Source organism: Saccostrea cucullata, unplaced genomic scaffold (assembly GCF_032062105.1).
Source record: "Saccostrea cucullata isolate Sc308-1 unplaced genomic scaffold, CSIRO_AGI_Scuc_v1 ctg586, whole genome shotgun sequence".
In the NCBI taxonomy this organism is placed as follows: domain Eukaryota; kingdom Metazoa; phylum Mollusca; class Bivalvia; order Ostreida; family Ostreidae; genus Saccostrea; species Saccostrea cuccullata.
This window is the reverse complement of record NW_026931374.1, coordinates 132,926-152,307: the sequence shown is the minus strand read 5'-3', so window position 1 is coordinate 152,307 and position 19,382 is coordinate 132,926. Positions and strand designations below refer to the sequence as shown.

At 32.9% G+C, this 19,382-nt stretch overlaps 1 protein-coding gene across 1 annotated transcript; it reads right to left on the bottom strand.

Moving 5' to 3' along the window:
- Window positions 1-4,034: 4,034 nt before the first annotated feature.
- Window positions 4,035-6,029, bottom strand: LOC134232400 (pancreatic triacylglycerol lipase-like). Its single transcript, XM_062714349.1, has 4 exons — window positions 5,780-6,029; window positions 5,499-5,600; window positions 5,049-5,162; window positions 4,035-4,295 (listed from the first exon to the last, which is right to left on the bottom strand). The coding sequence occupies exons 1-4, from the start codon at window positions 5,979-5,981 to the stop codon at window positions 4,057-4,059; spliced, it is 657 nt and encodes a 218-aa protein (XP_062570333.1). The 5' UTR covers window positions 5,982-6,029; the 3' UTR covers window positions 4,035-4,056.
- Window positions 6,030-19,382: the final 13,353 nt, after the last annotated feature.

Here is a 19,382-nt window from a genome sequence, read left to right as displayed (position 1 = left end):
AATTAAATCATCCAATATGTCTACACAGAGTAATGAATCACATAAACTTCAGCCGCCAAAAACCTAAATAACAAACCCCTGTAAATTACGGAAAATAAAACTTTTTTGAATGTACATAATAAGTGGTAGACAATGGTGATATTATACATATATGGCTTCGAGGGTGACATACCAGAATATTAGCCCCGAGGTGACAGGAAAGCTCTGGAGTGTTGTCACCGATGCCGAAGGCAAGCCCTAGGGTAATATTTCCTGTCGCGTGTTTGATAAAAGAGCTATTTCACTCACTGCCAGTGGATAATTGTATAATATTGTTTTAAGACAAAACGTACACAATTTACAAAAAAGAAAATTAAATTTTATGCATTATTATTAGCTGAATTATTTTTTTTTATGTTTACAGAGTTTATTAATATAAGAATTTTGTCTGTTGGTCGATAATTCCTAGCGATTTCACTTGTGTAAAACTACCTTAATATAATATGCTGATATGAGTGCAAAAAAGAAAGATAAAATTCAGCAAATTATGTGATTCAAATCAGGGAAAATATGTACAATTTAAGCTTTACACGTGTATATTAATTGTATTTCCTCAATAACACTAAGAAATTTTTTTAAATGTACTTGTATGGTCTTCAGATATTCGGACCCCAGATATCCGGACGCTTCAGTATCCGGGCGTTTTTTTTTTTCATCGGAACGGTAATTTTTTAACGTTATTTTGTCTTGTTTATATCCATGCGCACCTTCATAACTTTTCATGCAAGATGAATTGCAATGAATTTACCTTCATTTTAAAAGTAAATGTCAAATGATTTAAATACAAGTTGATTTTGAGTGTGAATTATTGTTTTTGGTTCTGGTTCCTTTAAGCACATTTATATGTAGAAAAATAATACCGTATAAGTGGAAATTTTAGCGAGACGCAAATTTAGCGATTTCTCCTTAAAAACTGGTGTTTTATTTTTAGCGAGAAGTAATTTTAGCGATTTTAAAATGCTCACTAGAGAAGCTAGTACAAATAACACACATTTTATTTTTAGCGATATTAAATTTTAGCGACCTCAACAGCCTCGCTAATAATGCCAAAATTAAATCCTCGCTAAAATTTCTACTTATACGGTACCTGCAAATAATCTATTTTTAGCATTTTATATTGTTTTGCACGTGCTCCTGTGTAGATACTAGCATTATCGAGGTATAATTCTTAATGCCTAAAAATTAAAAGCAAGTGGCAAGGAAATAAAATTAATATCAAAGTTTGAAAATCTCAAACAAAGACTTTTTAGACATAGCCCCCCCCCCCTTAATATGAACCTGCATAGTTTTTGTTAAATGGCTTGCAGAAACATTATTCAATTCAAAGAAACAAAGGGTTCGTTGAAAAATATTCTGCGACCAAACATGTTGCAAAAGAAGTAGCGAACAAAGAGAGAACTTGTTCATTCCTACTTAGTCACTTCCACAGGACAGGAAAGAAAATTCAAGAGACAAAACACACGTTTTTTTAATTAGCAAACTACACATGTATTAATAAATAAGTTTTAAAATAAAGTAAGAGGTGATATAAGAACAAATTTATCAAGAAATGAAAATGTAAAAACAATTTATTCCAATTTTCAGATACTGTGGTTTCAATAATATTCGTTGATCGAGCACCAATTTTCGAGGATTTCGTTGTTGAGCAAATCCATGGTCACGAATTTAAATGTTCAGTGAATTAGGAAATATGTTGTTCATTTGTATAGGCAATACTTTTATCCACGAAATTACGTATCCTCGAAAACGTATGTTTTACAAAATCCACGAAAATTGATGCCAACGAAAATTGATGAAACCACAGTAGTATAAATGTCAGGGTAAAATTTGTCGATATTTCAAAAAAGGAAACGTTGATATAGGTGTACCACGGAAACGATTCAAAAGATTTTATTTTAAAGATATGACTTTAATGATGCTATTTTAGCTCTACTGCTCATAAACCAGAAGAGCTTATGTGATAGGAAGGTGTCCGTCGTCCGCCCGTCGTCTTTCTGTCTGTCTGTAAATAATTTTTCATTTGAAAATGCTACTCCTTTTACAGTTTTTATCCCATTATAAGATAATTTGGTACACAAGTAGACTACACTAATATTTATACGAGCAAAGCTATAATGCGGTGTTTGATTCCGAACAATGTTAACGTTGTCATGGTTTCAAAAGTAGAAATATCTGTGAAATACTTTTAAAATGCTACTTCTCCTACAGTTTTGGTCTGAATTCAATATAACTTGGCACACAAGTAGACTACACTAATGTACATAATTCTGATTATATAAGTTTTTAATGAATATTTTGACGAAAATTGTACCATGGTTTCTAAAAATAGAAACTTCTTTGAAATACTCTCAAAATGCAGCTTCAGTTAGTAAATTGTTGGTCTATTTTCATTATTATTTGGCACACATGGAGACTTCACCAAGATACATAATTTAAAGTATTGTTGTTGCAGTTTTAAAAACAAATGCTAATTTTCTCAGTCTTTGTTTTGAGGATAAAAATAGCAGGTTTCCAGTGTTGTAATAAATTGATAACAGTTTATATTTCATCACATAAATTCATTGTCGAAGATGGAAAACAAAGGATATTTGAGACACTGTTTTCAAAATGAATGGAAAAATGAATGGTAAAGAATAAGTAAACTAGAAATAAATGAAATGCTCCATTAAAGCTGCTGTTAAACGTGTTAAGAACCCCAAAGATATATGAACTGAAATATGTGAAATATACAGTAACCGATGTCTATTTCATACACACAAAAGCAGGCTCTAGAGCTGTGGAAAAAGGACTTGACCCATAGATCGCAAATAGTAATCCCGCTGCAGAACATGGAGAACGCTCCCACTGATGAGGCCGTATTATATAGATATAGATAGAGGTATTATTCGCAGTAGGTGCATAGCCCTTACTTTCGAATATGTCAATTTAGCAGCCCTCCACCGGAAAGTGATAGCGTCTCCATAAGGGTGATAAATTCTCGAGAAGGACTTAAAACAAACTATTATTTCAAAATCTCTACTCAGTAAGACAATTTTATAGTGCTGTTTTTCGTACCTGTATTTGTGGCTTGATCATTTGCCTAAAGCCATGAAGAGCGTGGGGATTTTCAAAAATGTATAAGGTAAACCGAAATCTCGAATGATATAATCTGTTCTCTCGGATTGACAATCTATTACATAACGAATTGCCAATTTGTTCGCACAGATTGTCAATTTGTTCCATCATTTTACACAATCTAGTATCTCGGATTGAAAATCATTCTCGCAGTTTAAACAAATAGTTCCCTAGGAATGTAAATCCTTCCCATAAAATAATTACATTTATTATACCTCTGTTAAAATGTTTGCTATATAAAGTTCAGAAGGTAAAATAGCTATCTTTTGTAGTTCACGCATAGCAAAGCTATACCCAGGGGTATAGTTTTTGCTATCCACCCTCGAAAAAATTTCATCCAATTTTTACCTCAAATTTTGATTTCCAGCGATAAATCTATTGTCTGATGAAATCATAATGACTTCAGTGGCATTGTGACTTCATCAGGATTACAGATTACTCTTGCTACAAAAAAATTCAAACCTCACAAATTATATTATACATCAGTATAATAAAACGCTTATCCACTGGTTTTGAGTGGGATGGCTCTTTATCAAACCTGCGACAGGGAACTATTCACCGAGGGTTTGCAGTGGATAAGTGTATAGTATTATTTTTCTGCCCATATCAGATATAACAAAAAGTCTTTAATGACTAGAATATAGAGGAGTTCACACCCTACGTTTTATTAAATATTACTTGATTATTTATTAGTATTATTATTATAATTTTTTAAAGGAATTCATGATGTCTTTATTAGAAAAGATTGTCAAGTGTTACTCTTGTATATAGAAGTAGTTTCTCAATTTCAACAGAAATTCACCATGTACTTGATGAGAATTACTAACCAGCATATAATAATAAAAAAGAATAGATAAAACATATGCATGTGCAAAGCAAATTTTTATTGTCACAGGAACACATTTATTCAGTTCCGTTAACTCTACAGTACGGGAAAGAGGTGGCGGTCACCCCGTAATATTGTCCCGTGACATTCTTCGTGGCGTTGAAACCCCAGAAAACACACTTAGTCCAGCTACATTTCGACTGAAGGAATTTCTGGAAGGTACACTCACAGGCTCTCAGCTTGCAGTTGTCAGAAATAGACTCCACGTAGTATCCAATGGCCTTCAAGTGTCCACAAGCTTTTTCAAACGTTGCATCTAAAAGAGAGGTTGGATTATATATTTGATTGTGTCTTTTAAGATTGCTGTTTTGCTCTTACTTTAGAAATGCATTCTACAAATGAAAGAAATATGTTGCTTAATCTTGGCTGTAAAAGAAATATTGGAAAATTTCTAAAAAAAAGTGTGATAAATTAATATTTTGGGAATTTTGTTTCTTTGTATGTAAAGATGAAAATATGAAATCCTGGTATAACATGAGATTATAAATTTTCAAGGATCGCTGTTACAATTTTTGGCAATAAAAGATATTTATTTTACTTATCTAAACATGTATTGTGCTATACCCTGTATATTTTCATGATTTTTAAAAAAAAAAAAAAAACGTGATTTGAAAAACGTGCCCGTGCAGTATTGACTATTCATTTCTGAGATGTTTTGATATTGCTTGTATATAAATACAAAATTAAGGTTAGACGATACGTTCCCCAAACATTTGTTTTGTATATCTTTATAATGCATAAAAAATATACAAAATTTTAATAACTTACTGATTTCTTAACTGGATTCTTATTGTTTTTAAAAATTTGATTTTGTCAAATTAAGTTTTTTCCCTAAAGGATTATGTACAAAATCCATCCTCTGGCAGTGGATCGGAGTATGCCTGGTAAGATATCCCACTTTTTTGTGAGTAAACATGTTAATGTAGTAATTCTTCAATGGCAAAATTTCAGAAAAAATTATATATTATCGAGGAACGTCTCGTCTGTCCTTAAGGACATTCTGATTTACACTTCAGATCCTGGATCCTGACGGGTTCCTTCGGGTTATAAGTACATCCTGGTTGACGTCTCCCTCCATTTGCATAAATATCAACATCACCGCAAGCCTTTTGCATCCCATAACCTACATCAATTGAAATACCCGGTATACTAGTATTTGAATGACAGTATTGTTTATGTACGTAAAACTGTTTACAAATGCATTTCAATAGAAAGTTCAAAAATCTTATTCTCAGTACATTTAGGATATAGAAATGATGCTATCATAAAATAATGGAAACGCTTCAATAAAACATATGCTGCTGTGCGTCACATGTAATTTTTTTTTTCTCGAATATTGTATAATAATTGTCACTCTTTCTTCAAGTTAACATCAAGTTTGCTGTTCAAGTCATATATCTTTATACCAATACCCTCTTCATTTTGTGTTAAAGATGAATTAAATAAGCTTTCCTCTCACCGTTTTGTCGGGCATCCGTGTGAATAATGTCCACAAACTGAGCAGATTCTTTGTTAATTCCATACTCGGAATTTTCAAACAAAGGACTGGATGGATCGAGACCTTAGAAGGATATATTCTATCACCCACAGAATTTTATTCAATTACCTTCTGTTTGAACATCCTTTACCATTAATTGCTTAAACAATAGTACGCACCGAGAATCACATTACTATGACTCAATCTTTTAGCATCCGCGAATTGAAAAGAATGTTTATTAAAGCGGAGATTATAATGTTCACCTGTTATACGGCCAATTGTCCCACTCGACAGTCTTCCAACCTGTGCAGCGGCATGTGCTCCAAGACCTTGCCCAATAATATGAACCTTTTCTAGGGGAATTCTGTTTTGTTTCAGAACTTGGTACACGTACGCCCCGACTGTCTGGGTATTGGAGGCAGCTTGGTCGTAATCCTCCTTAGTCCCTGTCGCCCAGTCAATCATCAGGACATTCAGGTTTCTCTGCAGAATGATATATAGGATGCAGCAACTGTATTCAATGTGTTAGCTTTATATATTGTGTTGTCCTCGAAAAGAAATATCTAACACTGACAGGCTGTAATTATTCACGAGTGGAACTTGATTTTATTTGACATTGTACATGTACCCAAGAAAAAGGTACTGTTTAAAGATTACAAGGAAACGCACTGCTTATTATAATAACAGAATCGCCTAAAATATACATATAGTCTTAACATAAATACATCAAGCTAACCTTTCTCAACCCAATAGCCAGATCCTGTATTCCTGGTAGTTTAGTGTCCACCAAATATCCATTTTAACTATATATTAAGACAAAGAAGAACAAATATGACAAAGTAACTTAGGGAAATAGTTAAAAATAAACCAACTTGTCGAGAGCTTAAACCAGCTTGTAGGAAGAATAATATTTCAAAGAATACTCTCTACACTGCACACTAAAGAATTCTGATTAGTTTTTGATCGAATAAATTTGAATAAATAAGAGATATCACTTTTTGATCTGAAATCCTTTAGAATAATGTGCAATATCCTTTTAAGCATAAATATACTCACTAAATATATGTGGAAAATATTATTCATTTAACAATAGGAAAAAAGTGAGAAGAGTCAGAATATAAAAAATTCCTTGTCAATTACTTCATTGTAAGTCACTTAATATGTCTACACTAGGCAAGTGATCATATAACCTTCAGCCGACTTAAACCAAAAGATTGATTGAATGTATATTGTTTAACGTCGAAATTTTTCATTCATATGGAGAATTCACGACTTGCCGATGGAGAGCTACTAATTTTTTCCTATACTCGGCACTGGTGACCATAGAGCAGAGAGGGCTCTTCATCGTACCAGGAGCAACTGCGACACGGGACCTCGCTTTATACGGTCTAATTAAAACGTTTGTGATCGTGTGTGGTAGACAGTGGTGTTATTATAGATTAAAAAATTGCTGTGATGTCATTCCTTTGTTCTTGCAGTCTAAAAATTTACCTGTGGCAGTCCGATATTAGTAATATCAGACTGTCTCAGTACTGATATCCTTCAAAATTGGACAGCTACTAAACAAAAGAAATAAAAAGTGTTATAATTTAACAAACAGCTATTTAAATTTCTCACATTGAATGATGATTTTGAAACATTGATCTTACAGAATTGCAAAATTTAAAAAGAAATTAAACTTTCAATTACACAGAATATAATGTATAACAGAAAGAAGAACATGCGGCAGACCAGATAATGCAAATAAAAAACAAACAAAAAAACCCACAAAAAACGGGTAAACTTCTAATAATTCTATTAAAATTGGAGAAGTGTTTCAACCCCTTTCTCTGGTTTTTGAAAGAGTGGGCACATTTGGGGTCACCAGAGAAGCAAATAAACTTTCAAAGCCCCCAAAATAAATTGATAATTAAACACAAAGTTTAGACACTAGAAAGAGCAATATTCAAACAATTTGATTTCATTTTAAATTTTCTCATATAAAGAAAAATGCCTAGATGCAAAATCAAGGTAACTAGGGTTCGTATATGATAATTAATACTTAATTTGACATATTCGCACAATTTTTAAAAGAAATCTGAAGATTTTCAACTTTCTCCTCAAAACTCCCTGGATTAGTGATTATGTTTGTTTTTCTGTAATGGAACAGTGTACCTTTAGCATCTGCTTAATTTTCTGTGGATATTTCTCATATCGGCATTTTCCATTCCATATTCATCATTCACTAGATTGTCTGTATGATAATTCATAGTACTGCTTAAATCTCAGTGTATGTTTTAATAAAGAAAAATTTTGTCCCCACTCTCCTAATTAAATTCGTTCAAATACCTACTTCATTGTAGCTAAATCCCTAAATACTGAGTACTTTTCATTTAAGCCTACATTCTTGAAAGAATTGCTTCAGTGGTCATTAACACCTTTGTCTTTTGTTCTAATATCGGACTTTCTCAGGTAAATCAAAAGCAATGTTTTAAGTACGATATATGCCTCATACAACTCTGTATTAAAAAATATCAGACAGTTTTCGGCCCTAACGGGCCTCAAACTGTCTGATATTTTTTAATACAGAACTGTATTCGGCATATATCCAATACATACCTCTATCTGCACCTGCATAGTCTTTGCAAAGGTAGCAAAGTTAAATGGCTTACAGAAACATTATTCAAAATTAATACATACCTCTATCTGCACCTGCATAGTCTTTGCAAAGGTAGCAAAGTTAAATGGCTTACAGAAACATTATTCAAAATTTATATGCAGAACTAGAGAAACAAATGGTCCGTTGAAAAATATTCTGTGACCAAACATGACAGAAGTAGCAAACAAATACATGTCTTAACAATTTCTACTTACTCGCTTCCACAAGACATGAATCGATATTTTGAAAAAGGAAGCACCGAAATGATTTAAAAGATTTTATATTAAAAATTATGACTTGACGTTATTTTAAATAAACTTTAGGAAAAAATATACCAAGCCAAGTGAAGGAAAAACAAAATGGTAGAAATCAGCCTATGTGATATTGCTAATTTTTTTTGTAATTTTGTTTTTTCTCATAAAATACACTTGGCTTGGTATATTTTTCTAGAATTTATTTTACACTTTTAGCACCAAGGTAACATATTCTGAAATTTGTTTTCATATGTACACCTGTACTGAGTTTTTTTTTTTGCCCATATTTGTAAGAAGACGGTACGGTTTGAGCTTTATTATGCCCTAAAAATTTAATGTTCTTAAAAAGTTATGAAATTGGCTTTAACAATAGTTGAATAGACGAATATGATAAATCATTAGAGAATATGGCATGAAGAAGAACCTTTCTTAAAATATGACGTCATTAATTTGGTACATTTTTAAGTTTAATGCAGAAAAGCTTCAAAATGACTCATTTTTCTGCTAATTTTCCTTTCGAAAATAGTGTCTGCCACCGTCGCCCGCTTTAATTTTTGGATATATTGTGCACATAGCCATGAAAAATCACATATCTCAAAATATTTCCGGGCGACGGTGGCAGAGTACGTTTTCTAAAAGAAAATTCCACTGAAAATTGATGTCTTCTGTAACTTTTTAAGAAAGTACGGGAAAATGCACAAGTTAATGATGTCACAATTAGCATTTAAGAGGTCATATGAGAAAAATCATTTGTGTATTCTTACTGCAAAGAACTCCTATGATTCATAAAGAATGAATTTTAATTTCTTATATCACTTTCATATTTTAGAAAAATAAAGGGCTTTATTTGTATTGAAACTGTACCTTCTTCTTTGTGATTATATTGAAATATGACTAATATTTTCCAAGTCTATTTTATTTTCCATTTCTTCGGAGAAAAAATTCTAAGAATTATTCACTTTTCTAAACTTGTGACATGATATCAAGTCTCTTCCAAAGAAGGAAAAATGTTTGTATCATCCGTCTTTATATGAAATAAAGAATGAAATCCACCAAAATACGGCGTGTAAGAAATGGGATCTTTGGATCAGGTGAATGCCGATGGTGTTGTGAAATTAGAGACCAGTGGAGACGAATTTTTTTTTTTAGAAATCTTTGATTTGTTTCTTTGATTGAGTTTATATATTTCCATTTCTAATGTCCAAGCCTAAAATTTTGAAGTCGATTCAACAACTTAATCCTGAGGTAAATGGTAAGCGTAAGATTGCAATACCAGTTTTATTGTCAGACGGCAAGGCTTTCTATTTATAGAGGTAAATTACCACCAATTTGGAAAAAAAATATATATTGTTGTAAAAGTGGAGAAGGAACAAGCGATGTAATTGACTGGTTAGTAAAATATTAATTAAAAAATCAGATATAATCATGGACGTAGCAAGGGTGATAGTGATATCAAGTAATTGTAGGAAAAATTTTAGAAGTGAAAGTAATTTGGCTTTGAGAAAGTTGGCCACTACCCCAATCCCCCCCCCCCCCCCCCCACGAAATAGGATTTTTCGGGGTATTTTTGCTTGTCAATTTTTTCAGGTAATTAAAAAAAAATTTCTCTGGTTGCCCCCCCCCCCACTTTTAAAAATGATGCTACGTGCCTGATAATAGCAAAATCAATCTGTGTGTATGGTTAGGTACTTGTGATATGACAATTAAGTCTGGAAAATTCGAATCAATTAGAACTCTGAATGATGACAGTGTCGAATATCTCAAGAGCAAATTTGTAGAAGTGATTAATTTTATAAAGAAGTAAAAAGAAGTTAAAGTTTCTATTCTGGAAGTTCCAATTTATTCTATTTCAAAGTGGAACAAAGCAAAGAAACAACATCAGCACCCGTCCAAGTTTAATGAGGACGATAAACTGTTAGAGAAACAAGATTGAAAATCTGAACCAAATTATTCGTGAATTGAATAAAAGTGCTCTCCAAAGTTTTCTCTAGATCTCCTGAGAAACAGAAAGGTGAAGAAGGACAAGAAGAGTGTATATTATTTCAATTACAAACTATACAACGGTGGTATACATCCTTGTTCGTCGTTAGGAAAAACTAGTACTATGGTTAAGACGACTAACATCTTTGGTCGTAAATAACTGTTATAGTGATTTGTCTGACAAGTAATCTTTGCAAATCTCTGATAAGTGAGGAATCCTCGCTGTTAGTTATTTACATTGTTCATGGGCAGTCGGTATACTTTCATTGAGTAGAGATTAGTGAGGTTAACCTCTCTTTTCACTGCCATTGAAAAATAACAGAGGCAATGTCGGAGGTGAAAGAAGAGTCGGAGTCGGAGCAGTTAAGAAAAAAGTTGAAGGAACTTGAGACTAAACAGACGATCACAATAAAACCACAGTCCAAAGTTTATATTAAGTCTGAAAGAAAAATACCATCTTTAGCTGGACAACAAATTAAAGAGAGCGATCCTGATATAGACGACTGGTTGTCTGATGTAAGGGAACATCTCAGTAGTATACCAGCAAAAGATGGTAAAATTGATTTCATATTTAAACATCTTACTGATGCTGCAAAAACAGAAGTCTTGCCACGTCCCTCTGATAGTAAGAAAATACCAGAGGACATTCTTAAAATCATATAGGATACGCATTAGATACAAGACACTGTAGCACAATTACGTCACAAATTCTACGAACGTGTTTAACACAAAAAAGAAAGCTTAAAATGATATTCTTAAGCACTTATTAAAATGTTGCACACAATTGCAAAAAAAAAAAAATAAAAAAGAAAGTGATTACAACACTATGGATAAAATTTAAAGAGACAAATGCATAGACGGATTACAAGATCAACAAATTAAAAGAGAGTCAAGAAAGTTCTCATTGGAAAATCCAAGATTTCCATTTATTGATTTGTGTGGTAGAATATTGATGTGGGTTGACGATCAAAATGCTACGTCTGGAGCTGCAAAAATTAACTGAACATCAATTGAAAAGTAAACCTCAAATGACAGTCTTATGGAGATTTTACGAAAAAAACAAGGAATATAAGAAAAACACAACAACAGATAGATCTACTGACTAATCTTACAAATCAGCCAAAATACGAACAATCACCTTCAACCTTACAAACACGTGGATACTACAGAGGAACTTTCGAGGAAGATACCGCAGTAGAGGAGCAGGCAGAGGAATGCTGCAGCAAACCGGTCAGATAATTTGCTTTAGATGTGGAAAAGAAAGACATATGAGCAACAAATGCTCGTCGTTCAAAGACAGGAAATCAGAAAAAAAAACCAAAAGCTAATGATCCTCAGAGTGATGAGGGACAGGAAATAAATTCCAAAATGAAACTTCAAAAACAAGTTTTCAATGCATCATCAAAATGTCCAAAAACAACAATTAAACTGAATGGGCATAACTTCCATTGTCGTTTGGATACCGGTTCAGAGGTTTCAACTATTTGAGAATCTTTTTATAATGAACATTTAGCATCTTTAGAAATGAATGACACCAGAAAATTTCTCAAACTCGTTGCAGCAAATGATATGCCAATTCCCTATTTAGGATACATAAAAACTGACATTGATGTATATGGTTATAAATTTACCGGTGTAGGATTTTTGGTTTTGAAAGACAGTTCTGTTTCCGAAGCTATAACTGGCGTTTTTGGATGTAATATTCTAAAACATATTCAGAGTCACATAAACGAAGAAAAAGACAAAATTAAATTTGACAATGAAGAACAACAAGATTCTTGGAAGTACGTCAACACCGCCCTCGCTGAACACAGTTACAGGATAAGTCTTGTGAAAGTTCCTGATCGACAAGAAATCAATATTCCTGCAATTTCAATGAAAGTAGTTAATGGTTCAACTCGTCAAAATACCCCACCTCATTTTACTTTATTTTTGTTGCATAAATATAACAAAAAAATTGCATTCCTACATTTGGATTTACAATCCTAAATTTGCATACAAAGTAAGACAACTCTCCGAAGCATATTTCTGTTCTTTAAGTAGACAGACCAAAAGAAGAAGAAAAAGAAAACAGTTGACCCGTCTAAACGACGGTCAGCATCAGCAAACGCTTAGAGCCACCCGAACGGGGAAATGGAAGTTACCACGACTTGAAAAAGTCGGGGCCGGTCAGCGGGCGTCGTTCACGTACAGCCTACCAATGCCAGGGAGGTGTCATTAAATGTGACACGAAAAAAATTACAGACCACGTTACAAAAAGATGATCTAGCCTGAGAGTAGCCAGATTTGATATTATGAATTTCATCTTTGTTTTTCCATTTGCGACTGTGATACTGCATGGCCTGTGCTCTTTTTTTTCGGGGGAGGGGATCCCCATTAATTCGATCGCTCATACCGTTCCCGAGTGTTAAGTGTTGTAATCAGGGATCGCCTGTCTGATGCTAACGACTGTCAGCTGTTTTGGAGTGAATGATAACAAAAACCTTTTTACTGCCAATCACATCTTATTTATATGTTCAAAGGATTTTTTCTAATGTTTAATTTTTCTAAAATTTAGAATCCTGCGATACAAGCTCTTAAAAATTTTCTCCGAAGTATTTTCCATAATTTTTCAATAACAATTTGCAAATTTAGCAAAATTGAAACAAATGCTTCAAAATGTTTTGTTCTGTTTTAATTTGTCAGAAAATTAGAACAAAATTTTCATATGTGTTTTATTGTTTTGTGTACATTTTACTGATTCAGAACTCTACTGATGAAAGACAGCAGCATTTCTATTATATCAAATATTTATCAGAGTTTTATGGATGTGTGGAAAAACACTCATTGACAATTTCCAAAATCATGAGTAAATTCTTAAGGTTTTAAGAGTTGCAAATGCTTTTTTTTTTTTATCAAGTTTTATAAACGTAAAGAAAGTAACACTGTAATGTCATTGAAATAAAGAAAGAAACAGCTAATCTAATATGTATGAAAATTGACATTTGTTTTGAAAATTCTAGTGAAACTACAAAAAAAATAACTTTCTTTTTGTTGAAGAATGCAAAACGATGTTAAAAGAATCCTCTGACTTACCTGTCATATCCAAATATAATTTAGCATTTTACATGGTATTAGATTTCTTATTCATTTTTTAAACTCAGTTGTAAATTATTATTTGTACATAAATTATATATTTATATACATTTAAAATAAAATTTTACCTCAGTAAAAGGTTTGAAATTATGTTATTTATTGACTCTTTTCTGAATGAAAATTAATTCTGTATAAAGCAGAAAAAGGATGAAATTTATAATTTTTTTACTCATTGCTATTAGCTTCAATATATTGGATGTCCTTGGAAAATATTAGGCATACATTGAGGTTATCATTTACTGTTTGCATGGATCGTTAAAGTGTAATGTCCCCATGATAACTTTACTTAAAGCTGCAATACGGCTGCAAATCGTGTGCTTTTTCATACAAATTTACCTAATATATGATTTAGGAATAAGGTAAAAAGTTGAAGTAAGCATTTGAGAAAAATAAATATTCTCTCCTCATACAAAATTAACGTAATTTCGGAAAATCAAGGGTAGTACAACTTAGATCTGTTTACTTGTACCACGTGAATTCTAAAATGGTACATGAATACAATGTAGGGTTTACAATTATAATCGAATATTAAGTAAAATCAATTCTGAGAATAAAAATATCTTAACTCTCCTGTAAATTAATAATAGTTAATATTTTATCTGCATTCAGACGAATTTAACATGATCAAGTACAAATGTTGACGTTTTGTATATTGGGGTGCAGGGAAGGAAAATCCACCAATTCATACGTCATAGCGGCAAAGTGTCAAACAAAATATCTTTCTGCAGTTCTAATACAATTTGCACTTTAAAATTGCAATTATTTTTATATGGCATAAGTGCATTTTTACATTGAGTTTACATTGTTTTTTTTCTTTGAAAGCCATGGAGATATGAGAAATGATGGCATGTATCAACAAACCTGTAGGGTAGAACCTTCGTGAGCCCCACGTGAATGTCGCCGAGATCCGTTTCTCCTTCATCCAATGATTATATTAATCTCCCAACTAAATTTTTGTCAGGAATTTTCAAGCCTTTTTTTTGGTTTTGTTTTTCGTTTTGGCCGACTTTGTCAATGTAGCAGGCCTACCGGGCTTCCCTCTCTTACCATGCCTTATAAGTCATGAAACTTAAGTTCTAGCCTTACCGTGTGTACACCCTTAATACACGTTTTTGGAGCCTTACAAGTCTGACTTTAGAATAGAACACTGCTCTCTTTCTTAATACAAGACTTAGCCACTAACCCCACATATGGAGGCGCGGAATGGTGACACCCGGGGGTGAGGAATTCGAAGCGGAATTTGCAATGTTCGTTGACCTGATTAGCTTTCCTGCAGTGATTGAGATGAAAATTATCCTTAATTCACTTACGACAGAACACAGTGATATCCCAGCTTATTGTTACTCGTTTCCCAGCTCGGAACTCGTCCTAGAAATACATGAATACTTCTGCAATATCTGACAAGAGCATGCGGGAACGCAAATTTGACCGTTTCTTTGTGAAAGTTGGTGACTTATATATCACACAACTTCATTTGATTTATGTGAGGAACTTCTAGAAATGATTTTGCTCCAGACACTCTAATGTTAAGCCCATGCTCTAAGTATGAACAATTTCGTAAACGAGGTAAATAAATATTGACAAGCTAGTTGATGTAACAAGAATATTTGATTCAGCAGTCTTGTTTAAATTCTTCATTTCGTCCTATAGTCGTTAAAAGTCCTATGGTCGATACAATGACCTTGTCAGCAAATACAATTTATCATTCAGTCAAATGCTGACTGAAGTTTTTCATACCAATTGTTAGTCCATTATAACACTGAATTGACGACAGATTTCCCCGTTATTTCCCGATCATGACAAGGAATAAACGGCAAGCATGACCGATCGGCAGGGGATGCCCACTCCTCCATGACACTAATCCCACCTCTGATGTTTCGGAGGTCCGTGTTTGCTCTGCTCCTATTTTGTATTGTTTTATGGAGTAAGATCTCGAAAACTGTTCTTTATCGCCATAACTTTCATACAATCTTCAAAAATCTTTTTTCTCCTGAACATCAAGCAGTCAAACACAAAAGTGTTTGCATAATTGTAATAAGCATTGAATCTTCTACCAAAATTATGAATTTAATGGGCCCAGGTTCAGGGGTTCTGCAGGCATGCTTATGAAAATTTCCTAAGATATGTCTTAAGACGTGTCTTAGGATATTTTTAGGACATAACTTAAGATACGTCTTGGGTTGTAAAACGAAAGTATCTTAGGATTATCCTAAGTTAAGATGTCGTAAATTCCATCTTAGGCATTTTCTTCGTTTTCTTTTTTGTAAATGAAGAGCTACAAGAAGTCCCTACATGTATTTCAAGTTACCATCATATGTAGATGTAATGGGAGGGGGTGTTGGGGGGGGGGGAAAGCTCCCATTAGTTCTTTAAAGTATTTACTTAAAACAATCGAATTAAATTTTTATCCGCTCGCATACTCGCTACGCTTAGGGTAGCGAGTATGCGATCAAATCTAGCAGTTAAAGCCAAATGCGAATACATGTTTTGTGTAACTATAAATGTAAAAAAAAACTTTCAGGTTTGGAGACGATTAGTGTTTTTATTTTCCTTGCTTATTAAAAACATATCTGAGTTAGTTTTTTTTTAGTTGGTGTGTCCCTACTTCTTTTTTAAAAACATGTTTGGATTCGAGACTAATTTTTAAAGTGTGTTTTTTTATATTCATTTTTAAAAACTATTATTTTGATCGATATTTATTACATACATATATCTTTAGCAGTTTAGTGCGCTTTATCCAGTTTTGTGTAAAAAAAAAATAATTTAAGAAATAAGGTATCATTTTTAAACATCTATCGGGATATAAATACGGGTCGGTCACGAGATTAAATTCCATAAAGCCCGAAGGGCTTTATGTTGAATTTAATCTCGTACCGACCCGTATTTAGAGCCCGATAGATGTTTTAAAATGATACCTTATTACTTATATTTACATTTGTGACTAATTCATACTTTCTATTTGCCTGATTGTGACTTTTAACATGTGAAATGCATTATTTTTCAAACCCAACGGCATGTATGAACGCGCGTCGACCCTTTATGACGTCACTGAGAAATTACGTCAAACGATTATCCATACGCACATCTATGACCTCTTGACCCCATACCTGTATTTATACAGTTGTAGATACGCATTCCTTTTAGTAGTGTTATATAAGGGAAAACATTTGCAAATGTAAATATATAACATATAACTGTAGCTACTTGTGTACAATCTTGTTTACATTTAGCAGAATCAGAAAAGCGGAACTACATGACAATATTTAAGTAAATTTTTTCATAATTATTTGTATTATTGGATAAGTAATTTAGAAAAGATATAAGGCATAACGTCCTTTCTGGTCGTTGATCAAGTTCTCTCTCTCTCTCTCTCTCTCTCTCTCTCTCTCTCTCTCTCTCTGGAAAAGGAGAGGCAGTCACGCTTACATGTATAAACTTTATTTTTTTTTTCAAAATATGTTTTATTTCTCTGCTGTCTTTATCATTTACACCGGCTAATACCAAGAAATGCAACAGATTGATGCAATACACAGGCATTAAATTTTGACCATGCATGTACGTAGATCTTTTATCCCTCCGTGTTGCCCCAATAAAAAACAATTGGTTGTATATTCTTATTTTTTTTTGAAAGGGCTTGAAAAAATCTTTTTTCAATGATTTAATCTTTAAATGCATACATGTCAATTAATGCAGGCACGTAGCATCGTTTTTGAAAGTAGAGGCGAGGGGGGGAGCCTATAAATTATTTTTTGACTTACCTGCAAAAGTTGACACCCCCCCCCCAAAAAAAAGGAAAATTACCGAACATCGAAAATCCTATTTCAGGGGGTGGGTGGGGGGGGGGGGGGGGGGGGGGGGTTAGAGGCCAGCATTTTTTCAATGTCAACTTCTTTCAGTACCAATTTCTTAGAAGTCAATACAACATTTCCCTGATATCAATTACATATAGTATATTGTGGGGGGGGGGGGGCGACCAGCCTTTCAATGAACATTTCAAATAGAAAAAGTAATGATGGGGAAAAAAGTGAGGGATCAGGCCCCCCTGCCTCCCCCTCCCCCGATGCTATGTGCCTGTTTTCTCCATTTTCGTTTGCACAGGCTAATTCATAAATTCACACGGTACAATGCTCATAAATTGAGTTCATTAAAGAAATCACTAATTTACAACAAATATTTGATTTATTTACATAAAAAATCATTCTTAGCTGTTTTACTGACACCAGCGCTTCTTAAAATCACCTAAGATATGATTTAAGACGTGTCCGCAGTCGTCTTAAAGTTAGGACTAAGATTAGGAGGTCTCCTAAGATAGGATAGCTTCGATGGCCTCACTTAAGACTAAGATATGTCGTAAGACCGTCTTAAGATATGTCTTAGCCCTAAGATAGTTTCGTAAGCATGCCTGCTGGTGTCAGGGCAGGGCTATAAAAATAACACAGTGAAAATGCATAATGGTTGATAAAAATATTCAAGATATTATTACATCACAGATCAGATGACACTTACATCTTTATGGGGGTCCTATTGAGACCTATTAAATTCAAAATAGGACACACACATACACAAACAAAATGTATATACATTTCTAGGAAAGTAATAATTACACCAAAGCTAGCTTCTAAACATCTGTGTTATTTGTTAGGGGTTGTAGAAGTTAGATGAAAAATCAAAGGTTTAAATGTATACTTCTCATACATAACAACTGTCTTCAATATGAATTGATAAAAATAAAAGTCACATTTAGAGATACTTTGAAGTCTGGGAATTAGTTTTTTTGAAGATCTCATACTATCAGAAAATCACAATATCAATTCTAGGATTTGATTATTAGACCTCAGTTTGTTAAATGACTGCAATTTATCTATTGATGTGTATGACAGAATATGAAAGATATGAAGAGGAGAGCTTTTGACTTTTTTTCCTTCCTCATAGGTTAAAATATATATTATATCGGTCTTTAGCTATGTAGTGAATATAGGATTTTTACAGAAAACCTAGGTATTACATAGTAATAGTCATATAAACACCCTTGAACATTGTACATTTGATTGACATTTCAATCCTTTCCTAAGAATTTGCACCTAATTTTTATAAAGTCTATAAGTTATCACACAATGTAAAAGTTATTGCATTACAGGACTCAAATAAGTAATCTCATTAACTAACTTTTACCCAGGAGTAAATGATCCAAAAAATCTATAGAAATATTTTATTGATTCTTCATCTGTGTTCTTATGATGTGAAGTTTGTAAGTTACAAATTATTGTCAAAGAAGTCATTTCAATAATCTTATGCTTTGACCTTGACAAAGTGTCATAAACAACAAAGTGTATTCCTACAGCCATTCTATATGTAATTAGTATGATGAATATGGTATTATAACGATATTCAAGATATTATTAAATCACAGATTATGGGACACTTGCATCTTTATTGGGGTCTTATTGAGACCAATTTTAAATTCAAAATTAAACATGATACATACACAAATAAAATATATTTACAATTCCAGGAAAGTTAAATAATAACATTAAATCCAGCATCTGAATATCTGTGTAATTTCTAGGAGGTTATAGAAATAAGATGCAAAATAAAAGGTTTAAATGCATTCTTCTCATACATAACAACAGTCTTCAATATGAATTGGTAAAAATAAAAGTCACATTTAGATACTTTGAAGTTCGTGAGAATTAGTTTTTAAAGAGCTCATGCTATCAGAAAATAAATATTTTCAATACTTGATTTGACTAGATCTCAGTTTGATGAATGATTACACTTTATCCATAGTCAGGGTCTGACAGTGAAAGATAAAATCCTGGGTCCTTTATTTGTCATCCTGTAAACCACAGTCTATGATCG